General features: G+C 38.4%; 2 protein-coding genes across 6 annotated transcripts in view; both read right to left on the bottom strand.

Moving 5' to 3' along the window:
* Positions 1 to 606: 606 nt before the first annotated feature.
* LOC122093767 (protein C2-DOMAIN ABA-RELATED 11) lies at positions 607 to 5,654 on the bottom strand. 2 transcript variants are annotated; one of them, XM_042664239.1, is made up of 4 exons: positions 5,343 to 5,654; positions 4,328 to 4,476; positions 2,067 to 2,162; positions 607 to 1,230 (listed from the first exon to the last, which is right to left on the bottom strand). In XM_042664239.1, exons 2-4 carry the CDS (start codon positions 4,436 to 4,438, stop codon positions 919 to 921), a joined length of 519 nt encoding a protein of 172 aa, XP_042520173.1. In that variant the 5' UTR covers positions 4,439 to 4,476; positions 5,343 to 5,654; the 3' UTR covers positions 607 to 918. The 2 variants fall into 2 exon arrangements, with proteins under 2 accessions (XP_042520173.1, XP_042520171.1); XM_042664237.1 differs by having other exon boundaries at positions 5,220 to 5,650.
* Positions 5,655 to 8,606: 2,952 nt separating this feature from the next.
* Positions 8,607 to 12,946, bottom strand: part of LOC122094388 (sister chromatid cohesion protein PDS5 homolog A-B) — a 110,951-nt gene continuing 106,611 nt past the window's right edge. For 3 of the 4 annotated variants that reach the window (XM_042665175.1, XM_042665177.1, XM_042665178.1), the window contains 7 exons: positions 11,730 to 11,781; positions 11,547 to 11,633; positions 11,365 to 11,414; positions 11,082 to 11,150; positions 10,829 to 10,983; positions 9,143 to 9,516; positions 8,607 to 9,048 (listed from right to left, as the gene is read on the bottom strand). In XM_042665175.1, coding sequence (XP_042521109.1) covers positions 9,013 to 9,048; positions 9,143 to 9,516; positions 10,829 to 10,983; positions 11,082 to 11,150; positions 11,365 to 11,414; positions 11,547 to 11,633; positions 11,730 to 11,781 — 823 coding nt within the window. In that variant the 3' untranslated portion in view covers positions 8,607 to 9,012. The remainder of the gene's footprint in view (positions 9,049 to 9,142; positions 9,517 to 10,828; positions 10,984 to 11,081; positions 11,151 to 11,364; positions 11,415 to 11,546; positions 11,634 to 11,729; positions 11,782 to 12,946) is intronic. The other variant, XM_042665176.1, reaches the window with a different exon arrangement.

Below are 12,946 nucleotides of genomic sequence, written 5' to 3' on the forward strand. Positions count from 1 at the left end.
TTGACGGTTTGATAATTGAGTTCCCAAGTATTATGCAGCAAGATAAACACTTACTCGGAATATGTAGCAACTAGCAACCATAGCCCAAGACCGGAATCAGTTAAGATCGGCCCAAAGATGCCCTAACCCTATATTATGGAATGAGAACGGCGATCCAGATTAGCCAGAATCGGAATCATTCTCAGACGATTCTGATCCTTATTTTTAAAACCCTAGTCACGAAACTCATCGTCCTCGACCACTTTCTAAATGTAGGAACATCACCGGCTGGTGGGTCGACCACTGGAAGTTATGAAATTCAGACGGTTAGACCCCACTTGGAGTGGATTTCATGGGAGGCTTGTCAGGTTGCCCTTCCTGAGTCATGAGCAGCAACATTTCCCATCGTATTGGTGCAAGCTTTAATGCCAATTTGAGATTGGCAAGGAGTCAACTTGGGTTTCAATCCAATATATTTTTTTTTAGATGGGTACACCATAGATGGGGGAGGAGAAGGTAACAAGCAAGAGATTCTTAACTCAAGACCTCCTTGTAAGTATAGACTTATCACACCACAACCTCACCGGCTGCGCTAGGCAGTTGTTCCAATCCACTCTCAAGCACCACTTACCAAGGGTTCTCCTTGAATTAGATTTCTTTCGTAAATTTGGTCAAACACTAATTATCCAGTTACCCTTTACTATTACAAATTACTAGTATCTATGTCTTTCTGCAGCAAAATAGACCATATCAAACCCATGATCCTGAACATTCAATCACTAGTAGATGCAACTGTCAAAGCAAACACCTCGCCCCCACCCCCTCCCCCGTTTTCTTTCTCTTTAAAGATCAATAGAATCAGTTAAAGGCCACAATTGTGTAAACTTACAGATACTCTTTTGCATCTTCACTGCTGTAATTAAAGTTCAATTCAACCTTCTACACTAAAGGAGCCTGGGGGCGGGCAACAGAAGGATGATCAACCCACTTGATTTTTAATTCAATCTCTCCAGATTCAACCTCACACAGCCTCAACCAAACATCCTGCACTATATCTCCATCTACACAATTGACAGAGCTCTCCCTGACCAGACAATTGTCATTGGCTGGGACCACCTTTCTGATCATCGTCTCCCCATCTGATACATGTAGAACCCGTCTCAGCCTTGCAGCAGAAGCTATGGGTTGGATGTTGAGGTGAGCCCGACCCATCTTGTCATCCGACTTAAAACGGTCTCTGTCAAACACCTCCTGTTTAAGAGTAGGACACATACGGTCAAGCCACAGAAGTACTATGCAACATCAGGAGACAAACTTCACGTGCTATATATGGTGATAAAATTTCAATCTTTTAGTATAATCCATATGCAACTAAGAGTCAAAGTACAGACTAGATAAACGGTGTCAGAGGATTTATAATAAACTAAATAGAAAACTAGAGATTCCTTTATGGAAGTTGGGACAAGGCTTTGTTGTTGTTGTTGGTGTAGATGCCTTTACGGAGGATACAAAAAATTTGTTTTGGAATGGTCAAAGAAAGAGTGCAGCAGTTGATAAAATCATGAATACATGAGAACAGAAGTAGTATAACTTATTGTGCTCCATGTCGTATCAGGTCCACAAGGTTACATGGAGTAACATGATCTATCTGTGTGATAGAGACCAAAAGCCCTGAGGCCAGTCAATGTGCTCCTTTGTGGATGGGTCACAGGCTAAATCAAACTGACAAAAACTACCCAAACCATCTTAGTTGTAGAGTATATTGACTGTTGCGCATTCTTCTGGTCAACTGGGGGGAAAAAATGAAGAATAGTCCAGCTCCAGATACTAAAAGTTTGGCTTTACCAATCCGTGACATATTTCTATGTACTACAGGACAATGGGTGCATTCACTTGGCCCAGAGGCCTAAACTACCCAACAAATTTTATATTTATCAGTCACTGAAAAAAAACTTTTGTCCAAAGTTTTTAATCTTTGCTTGATCACCATGCCACTGGTAAAGAGAGGCAGTCATTGACCAAAATTCCTAACTCAGATTTTAAATGGTACATAAAGAGAGTGAAATTTGCAAACATAGAATTTTTACCAAGTTTAGAACTCCAACGGGTTCAGTTACTGAGAACGTAAACTCTTCATTCCAGACAGGATTGAGGCAACTGTTAATAACCTTTGTCTTCAGAGTCTGGAGAACAATGAAAAGATAATATCAGATTACATAAAAGTTTATCACGGATGATGAAAAAACAAGACAGGACGTTAAATATGGTTTGATGAGGTCCACATATTAAAAGATTCAGACGAGATGACAAGTTTTACACTGGGTTAAGTTACATAATACAGGCAAAGTTTTATCCAGATCAACTGAAAGTATTGAACTGGGTCACAGCCTTGGAACCTCCAAAAGCGGGGACTAACCAAATTTCTAATCTATATTCTCTCTTATTCTTACATGGATCTTTAATATAATGGTTAAACAAATTATAAATTCCTCAATATGGTTTTCATGTGTTACTGTGATGGAACTCCTAACCCAAATTACAGAAATTAGAGTTTAATCTTAAAGATAAGGGTTGATTGAGGTTATGGGTTAAGGCTAGAAAGGAAGTCTTCTAACAGAAACAGTGGAGTCTGGTCGTTCTGAGATTAAACCCAGCATGAAAGGAATTGAAACAGAACTGGGAACAGGAAAGGAGTAGGGTTAGATGGAAGAAATTGATATCTCATAACTAGGGCTTTGCTCGGGTTGGAACTCCAGTTGAGTACTGGAATAGGAAGACCCATCAGTGTCAGAATCTCAGGCCAATCTGCAAGTCTACAGCAGGGTGTGATCAGGGGCTGAAGCTAACTTACAGGAAAACAGGCCAGGATAGCAAGATGTATGAAGTCAAGGTTGGAATGACGGTTTTATGGATTGTCTGAGAGGAACGGATGAACATGGTTGGTTGGGTGCAGTTAGAACAAACAGAGCAGAATAGAGAAAGTTATAAGAAGTTGCAGATGCTCGAAAAATAACACTGGAAAACAGAACAACCACGGGGTATAGAAAGCAAAGGAAACCTGACCTCATTGCTGACTTTCGGTTGGGTGATCCGCAGGGACTGAAGTTGGGACAACTGAGCTAGATTAACAGTAGAAACGGAGACCAGAAATACCCCTCCAGTAGCCCTAGGGAATCCACCCTTAGAGCTTGAGGAATCGAACTCAAGATCAAAGGAATTCACCTCTAAAACACTCGGTGAATCCACACCAAAGTAAGCAAACAGTAATTTTCATTAATCAAAGAGAATGCTTTACCATGAAGGACCGACCTTTTCCCATAGCGAAGGGTACAGCCTGGTTGCTGGGACAAGTACAAAACTTTCCTGATACAAACCTAAATCCAAAATAGAAACTACTCTAAAAGGTTAAGAAATTTCCAGAAGAAAAGGGAAAAAAAAAAACTAACCACAAAACCCTAAAATACAAGCTATGAACTCCTAAGCTGCTGCTGCTAGAAACCTCTAACAAAATAAAAATTAAAACTAGCACCTAATCCCGTAAAGAACTCAAACCCCTTAAACTAGGGGTTATAGAAATTGATCCATTATAATAGAAAACCCCAAGAATACTTGGCCCATGACCCAAATCATGGATTTAGTTCACGGTATTGGTGACAGAATCAGTTGCTGCTGATACTGATACGTATCAGCAGTATCGGCCCAATTCCAGATCAAGACAACATTTTTTTCATTAAAAAAACCATATCCATACCATATTGGCCAATCCGTATCGGTCAGGTATTGGTAATAGTCAAGGCTGATACTACCGACAGAGATATGAATCGAACACTACTGTCGATCTGATACCAATTCCTAAAACAGTACCCAAATAACCCATTGAGGACTTAAAATTGAATCTTGTAAAGGCTGATCGTTCCGATTTGGTGTCTCTGCCTGCGCAGTAATGACTGAACAAGTAGTGAACTCAACAAGGCTTCACTGTAAGCTGTTGGCTCATAATTTCTCAACTATCAGAATATGCAATATACAGATAAGAGAAGACCTGAAAAAACAACAGTTGAATCATGCATAATATAGAATGAAGAAAAAATGCTTGTTAAATCATTTATGGCTCCCCTCAATGGTTAAACTAAAAGAACAAAGTAAACTATGAGTTGAAGAATGTAGAAAAACAAGAAGGAGACGCCACAATCAGCATACCAGCACATAAAACCTGGCTGTCTATAAACTCTTATGCATTAAGTCATTAAGTGATTTATTTGATTATGAAATTATAGAATATTCATTCAGATAACCAGACCAGAAAGCAAAATATGCAAAGGAGAGAAGATAGCAACAAATTCAAGACCTGATTGCCCAGCTTGACGATGACATAAGGATCACTACTCTTGAAATCCCGGACTACCAGCCTTTTCCCCTGCACTACAGTTACTTTTAGCAGGCCAATGACCTCACCCATATATCCACCTCTACGAAGAAAACTTCTGAGAGAACACCCTGCCGACAAATTAAGCATAACATAAAGCCTAAGATAAACTAATCTCAGCCTAATAAATTACTCAAAAGATCACAAGAAACAGATGCAAGAACGATTCTTTCACTGAATTAGACACCACAAAATAAGATGCACATGTTAAACCTTGGAAGAGATGTTTATTGCTTTCATCCAAGAGATAGAATCAACCAAATGACCAACCAGAAATAGGATAAAACAAAATAAACTCTCACCGTTACCAAAACCTCACTCCATCCCATCAATTATCCAAATGAAGGAATGAAGGGGGAAAGAGGGAAGAAAAACAAAACAGAACATGCGAATAAAGTATGTACAACTCCATAAAAGCTGCAACTACTGCCTATCATAGTCGAAGAGGGAGGAGAAAATATCAAAACACCGCTTCGCTTTACTTCTATTAATCCAACTGCAATGACTCCAAGACCTCAGTGGAAAGCGAAGAGAAAACCAAAAGTCTTTATCCTCTCCTCAACTAAAAATACATAAAAAGACTAACTAAAACCAGAAACTTCAGAACAAGTATCTGAAGAAGAGGTTAAAATCCAGAAAACAAAACGGCACTGCAAATCAGTAGCAAACAGAACAAAGAACTCCATAGAAGTGTAAACCCTCAGAAGTTCTGACCAAATTGAGAGAGAGAAACCTCAAAAACTCCACAATTCTGAACGTATTACAAAAGAAATTCGATTAATAAGAAGAAAACTTGAGGCAATTCGAAACTTACGCAAAAGAAGGAAAAAATAAATCCGAATTATCTGAAGAACTGCAATGAGGCGCACTGAGTACGTATCCTGTAGATCGGAAGAGGAGAAGTTCACCGGAGACGAAGCCAAAGTAAGCAAATTACCGGTTCGTCGTTTCTTTCAGATCTCTCTCTTCTGGGAGAGTGGCGACTATTATATACACACACTAGCAGCGATTGGAGTCGCTGATGGAGTGATGAGATTCTGAGAATGCCTAATGGCTAATGAATGCATTTTTTTTTTGTCTCTACTTGGACTTGGTCGAAGCTTCAAACCCTCTGAATTATTTTGACCCCGTGGATGATGGTTCAAGGAAAAGGTCTAATAGAAACGCGTCCCGGCAAAAATACCTGAAGTCCTCTGACCAATATAAATTTTGGGTCTGGTTTTGATTGTGAGTTTGTGACAAAAGGAATTGTCATTCTAACAATGAACCAAATAAATTTGAAGGGAAGGATATACACAAAAGAAAAAAAAAAAAAAAAAAAGAAGCAATGTAGGGGAAGGATTGTTATGATGTCAGAGTGCAATTTTTCGTCAACAATAGAGGGGGGAAATCAAGCCATATTGTAGAAAATTTTATTGAGGAAAGAGTGGGGTTCATATGTGGAATGTAACAGGCATACAATGTCATCTTCCTCAAAAAGATATATCAAATAGAAATCGATTGAAACCTTGATTTTTTTGGTGAAAGATTGAACCTCTGTTGGATCAATCTAAAAAAACATTACATCCTACATCCTAAAATAGTAAAAAATTAATTTCAAGCCTCCTAGAGTAGTTGTTGATACGAATAACAAAAACTCTGTTATAGCAATTTCTGTACATCTAATGTACTCTACGGATTGAGGAATATATAGAGTTGAAAATAATAAAATAAGAAATTGAAAGATTTTTGCTGAAATTGTTCATTTGGAAATTTCCTGAAAAGCTAATCATAGGTTATTCTCTCCGGCACAACAATAGGGCCGTTATACACATTACTAAACTTGTTGAAGAGATGAAATATAACCACGGTATATCTTTTTGATCAGAGGTTGAATCGATCATCAGAGAAAGAATTAGATAAAAAATTAGGATACATTCTAGGTTTCTAATATTCGGAATAACTTTTGCTGCAAGCATGGATATGGAATAATTCACTTCCTCTTTAGTTTACAAATACCCTCCTAGGCTTTTGAATTTCAAGAATACGCTTCTAGTTACCATTTCTTTGGTTGCTGACCCTTTTGTCTGTTCAACTCTGTGGCTCTTCTTTCCTTAATCGTAGTTGAGAGTTGAGATGGCTATGGTGTTTATGAACTTTTAAATATAATAGGTTTTTATAGAATTAATTTATTTAGTAGTCTAAAGTTTTTTAATGTTTATACTTTATTCTCATTTGGATATATTTATTTGATCCCCATAAATTTAGATTCTAGCATGTTTGAAAGGTGTTGAATATGTTTATTGTAGTTTAAGCTTTTAAGTCTCCTGTTGATTTTGAAAATTTCATCTTCCTCAAAAGCTATTACAACATTTGGAATTGGACTTCAACTGAAACCAAAATCAAGATGGTTAAGCAAACTAGATCGAAAATCAAAGCAGAGAACTAAAATCAGACAACCAGAACCAAATAGTTTTCTGATTTCAAATGGTCAGGCTGATCCCGATAGGAATCGGGTTGGGACCTATCCAATCTTGGTTGGGTTTCAAAAAAAGAGATCAGAGTTGGCTACCTTGGTGATAGTTGAATATTTTTTAAACCATAATCTCTTCATCATTGGTGATGTGACTGTATAATTGGACATACCCTTTCAGCGTGCCAATCAAAGGGTCCAATCTCCATGGTGACAAGATGAAATTGGGTCCAATTGAAAAACCCTAATTCACATGGGTAATAGTGTTAAAAGGCCTAATATCCAACCACCACCACCACCACCCCACCCCACCCCACCGCACCTCACCTCACCTCTCATACATCCTTTCTTGAGTTACAACCAAATAGAAATGCTTCTTAGGTGTGGAAGGACACTGAAATGACAAAATCATGGTTTAGAATATAGATTTCTTGGGGGAGTTGGTGATGGAGAAATTATTTATATATGGAAGATCCATGGATAAGTCAGTTGGATGATTTCAAGGTTACCTATTAATACTTTTTTCTTTTCCTGCAGAGTGAGAGAGTGGATAAACAATGATAGGAATTCAAATGTGCCCTTCTTGAGTCTACGTTCCCCTTTGATGTGGTCAAACACAACAGATGCATATAATAGAGAGACGTAGTCAAATGGAAACTAGAGAAAAGATCAAACTATACGTTCTTTATCTAGAAGCTTATCCAGGATTCACTCCCTACAAGAACAATGATCCAGAAATTTCTTAAAGAGCCATCTTTAGTATGTCCCCTTTGTAATCAGGAACTAAAAACAATCTAGCCTGCCATGCTTCTTGTCCAATAGTTGAAAGATCATAGGCAGATCATATTTCTGTCGCTGCCAACGCTCTTAATGGTGGTCGCACAAACACGGGATCAGAATCATTCCCTCCCAATTTCAATCCGCATTGGATTGTATCAGAATCGGCTGAAATCTAAAATCAAGCCGAGAATCCTAGAATCGGCCCTCAGATCTGAAAACTCAGTGATTCTAGAATTTCTTGGCATGAATTGACCGTGTTGAATGAGTCAGAGTCAGAGTCAGAGATTCTAGAATTTCTTGTCACCTTGTACTGCAGAAACTATTTTTGATAATCACTAAAAGTGGACGTTATGAATCTGTGACTGATCACTCTGCTTGGTGCACTATAATAATGATTCCAAACAGGGTTTTAAAATCCCAAAATGTTCCGTGTAAGTCCCGGCAATCAGGATCGGCCTGGCTAATTTGGATTGAAATCGGCCGATTCAGATTTTCACCGAGCCCCAATTTGAAACCCTGATTCCAAGTGCAAATCAATCAAACTGATGGGTGAGATCGGAATAAATCTGTCTTGAATCTAGGAGCTAAATTATGAGGGATCGATGCTGCACTCAAATGCATAGTCCACCAGTTTACTCCTTGCTCCACACCCCAGTACTCCATCTGATATCTCCTTTCTCTCACTGGACCATGCCCTGACGACGGTATTGGTATCACCGGAACTCAATGCCAATACCATAGCAGTGGTATTAGTGCAGGGTAAAGTAAAATGGTCTTAAAAACCAAAGTAATGTATCTGTACTGATATCAGCTAAGACCGAAACAGGTACTGATACCGATACTTGAGACCATGGTCCTGACTCCTGACCATCAGAGCAATAAGAATCACTTGTCAATCTCATCCACTGGACTGGATGAGGACCATAGGGCATACACAGTAATCAGGATGCATCAAGCAAGCAAAGAAAGTACAGAAGGGTGAAGTCTATGCTAATACAGAATAGAGGACAAGTTCAACACTGACTACCATTACTGTACATGTTGCGCATCAGCTCCATCAATGGTGGCCTGTTTTATTGGATGGGCTACAAAGCAACTCAGGACCACAGGTATTATACACATACAGTAATCCTAAGTGCCTAACACGGTTAATACATAAGGAAAGCTAGAACTGGAACAATGTTACCTGAATGTGTATGGCTAAAATCACTATGCATAGTATATGATCCCCCAATGAGTGGTATGCTTACCACTGTTTATCTAGTATCCCTGCGTGATTAGACACAGTTGAGTGACATATCTTTTGTTCCTCCTTTAGGCTTCGGCAACAGTCGAAAAGTTCGGACGATGCCACTGCTTCTATCTTAAACTGGATTTATACTCCCTTCCTTCCCCAGTGCTTCCATGTGCTCTGCAAGGGTAATAATAGTTAAGATTCTGGATTGTATAAAAATTATAGAGCTGAAAAAATTTTCCAGACAAGAGAAAGGACTAGAGGCAAGTACAAGGGGTTCATTGTCAGAATTATCAGAATCTCCGGTGTCCCTAGACTCGGATGGATCAGATTTCTCATCCTTGTTGGGAGCACTTCCTTCATAATCTGATTGCCCTTCTTTATTAGATTCGTCACCGTTGGATGGGCTACCCTCTGCTTCTTCTACCCGTTCTTCAGAATCTGTTTCCTCTTCTTTGTTGCTGCCCAGTGCAATTGATGTGTTCTTAGCTGTGTCTTGAACCTGATCCCCCTCAGACTCTGGTTTCTCTTCTTCATCAGAATCCTCTACACCAGTTGTGCACATCCCAACATCATCTTTAGAAACTGATTTCTCCTCGCAGGATTCTTCTACTGGGCTCCTCTCTGTTTTATCTAACCATTTCCCTTCAAAACCACCATGAACAAAAACAAAGATGTCAAAATACTGAGGCATCTAAAATGTTTTTCTCAACAGTAAGAACATACGTACAAAGTCAATTTGTGTATGTCGTACACTTTATGGACCTAACATGTTCCCTACCAGAAACTGCCTGTTTCTAGACAATGAAGGGTATTATCTCAATGATATATCTATAAAAACAAACCATTTCTGAACAGAACTTTAGCCAACGACCAGTTTCATTATTGAAGATCAATGGATGTGAAAACTGCCTCTCGGCTAATTTCTAGTAGGGTATGCTATATACAGGCAGTAATTATTTTCTGTAGATGAAAGGTGAGATGACAGAGGATTGATCAATTAGGTCCAGGATCTGAGGGGATTGTAGAACATTTTCAACTAGATATTAACAAAGAGGGTGTTCAAGTAGTGATTGTAAGGTTGAAGGGTTCCCAAGAATGGCTCCCATGTAGATTAGCTTCATTGAAACACTACATATTGATGACTATATGGATGTCATACTCTGAAGCCCGACCTGAGAGGCAGTCTCTAATATGCATAGCATGTATTTCAATGTAGGACATACCCTGTTGGAATTTAAGAGTTCTGCTCAATCCCATTTTTTCATAAAATTTGCAGTAATATAGGGTGTGCAAACACCTTTAACCAACACATACACTCTTTAACATAGGGTTACAAATGTCTCTTACATATATGGATGTTACCCAATTTCATTATCTTATCTAGCCACTTCATAAAAGTAACGGTCTCTTCATCTTGATTTTCCCTCCCCTCTATCTCCAATGAATCCAACCTCAGTCAGTAGTTCTTTTTTCCAACATGATTTTCATCTCATCTTATCCGGCACTGAGACAAGCACAAGTCTGTACGGAGTGAAGTTTCTACAATTAATTTGATAGATATATCCACATTTATTTCCAACAGTTAAATATACAGCGGATTCTATACCATAAAAATGTCCAAATTTGGAGAATCTTCAGATCAGAATTAATCGCCTCAGAACTGAACTTTAATACAAATGTGCCAGATTTCTCTTCTCACACTTCAACTTCCTTGTAAGTGGCAGTTTTGTGGGACACATTTTCAAACTCCTTGGCCATATCCAAATGTACCAGAGTTCCAAAGTTCAAGATCGCTCACCCTTCAAAATGCCATTGAACCTCCAACCATCAATGTATCCTACCCCGATGCACAAAAATGCCATAACATTTCTATTTTCCATTTTAATTAAAAGTTAAATGCAGCATTCCTGATGCCAACTTTGTAATCAACAGGATTACAGCTGAGAACTGTTACCTGCATCCACTCCATTTTGTTTTACAGCAATGGCATACTTGGGACTCGATGAGTGAGAAGCAATTCCACTCTCAACTTCTGTGTCATCATCACCTTTACTTTCTGACATATGATTCTGCCTATGCCCAATGGTTTTCTTCGCTGTTCTTTTCTGTCTGTCCACAGAAACAGGATACATCATCCAAACTTGGAAGTTCATACAGAAATAAAACAGATACTTCTATATAAATACACCGAAAGCAAGATTCCTCACTTCTTATTGGATTTCTTATTCCATCTTGGTCCGCCTGGAGTGCTTTTATTCTGTTTCTGCTGCGGTGACCTGTAAAGTGGATGATAATATATCAAGTACTGAGCTAGTTGTCTCCAAACAATTAGAATCTTTTGGCAATCAGGAACATTACAAGTACACCAGAACCGAGATGCAACAGGTTGAGAACTACCAATGCGACAGAAACACATAAAAATACAACATCACCGTTTCAATGATCAGAGAGAAGGAAAAAACTCTCTCAATGCACTCATAAGATACTTACACCCCTTTAGAGACTCCTTTAGCGGGGGATATTTTTGATGATTTTAACTGCTGTAAAAGGTATGAACAAACAAGACCGCATTAGAAACCTGTGCAACCACTGATGGCTGCCAGAAGAAACATAGTTTCAGCAAGCAGAAGTACTCTTAACAATACAGCAAGCAGAAATACTCTTAACAATACCTCTCTAGGTTTGTGAGCATCACGAATGAGCTCCCACCGTTCCTTCTCTAAATTAAGTACTTCCAAATCTCCATCGTCGTACAATATCTTCAATTCAAGATAGTTACGTTGGAACTCACTCTTAAGAGAGAGGACATAGATAGATATGAGAAAAATCAACCTAATAGAAATGGAGCAGCTTACCTCATGTTTTCTCTTTTTTCTATCATAAGATTGTACCACACCTTCATAAAACCTGTCGACATTCACAACATATGTTACAACAAAGCAACATCCAAATAAATCACTTACTGAAAGATAAGACACTCACGAACATCAACCACAAGGTGACAGGTTAGACCCACTATACAGCATTAGCATATTCGATCAGGCAAGGAGGGATTTTGGTACCAGTGTTCAGAAGAAAAACATTAACCGTGTTCAATCTAGGTTACAGGGAGAGAAGGGACAGCAATGAATAATTTTAAATTTCATCTAGAAAGTTCAAACTCAAGCCACTGATTGGGAAACTAATGTTGAGAGATGTTGACCCCTACAATGAAGTCTTTCTACTCTCAGATGGAGCAGGACAAAACAAGAGCCCAAACCCTGAAATTTTAGAGAAAACCAAACGTATGCTTATTATTTTTATCTGACCTTATGCATAACAAGAACAAGAAAAGAATAGAGGTCACCCAAAGAAGGGGGAAAAAAACTGGAAATTTATGACCACAAGCATAATGAGTACAAGTGGAATTGAATCCACAATGGAAGCTTAGGTCCGTGACACCTTAGTCACATTACTTCTCCCTAGTCAGCTTGTCCACCATCAAACTTTTCATCCATTTATAACTAAGGAAATCATCAATATGAAGTACAGAAATCATCAATATGTTCATACACATGGGAATGAGAAACTCATAATAAACAAGAAAAAAAAGGCAATCAGACAAAAGGATTCATCCTTCTTGACAACATTTTAGAATCATAACAATGATAATAGGACAGAATTCATATAGCCTTAGTTGAGTTGAATTTAGTTGAACACAAAAATAAATTTTGGGAAAATGTGTCTGGCAGCAACTTCCCACAACATTGAAGCGCTGATTGGGACATTCTGATCATTGTATAGATAGTTTTCCTCTGGGTTTGCAACATGTCCGATTTAGATGTCCATATGCAGTGTATAGCCCACCATCTTGCATTTTTCAACAATAGAAATTCTTCCAAAAAAATTTACTTTTCAAGGGCAAACGAAACTGCCACATGGCAGGTATACCCAAGATAAAAAGAACGGCTTCTTTTTTTACCAAACAATGAAAATGAATCCCATAGATTAAATATATATAAATAAAACTTTTAACACAAGATTTCAAATCAATCTCAGAACATAGTTTTCATAACGCCTAGGTGACCCAAGG

This window comes from Macadamia integrifolia, chromosome 11 (genome assembly GCF_013358625.1).
Source record: "Macadamia integrifolia cultivar HAES 741 chromosome 11, SCU_Mint_v3, whole genome shotgun sequence".
NCBI lineage: Eukaryota > Viridiplantae > Streptophyta > Magnoliopsida > Proteales > Proteaceae > Macadamia > Macadamia integrifolia.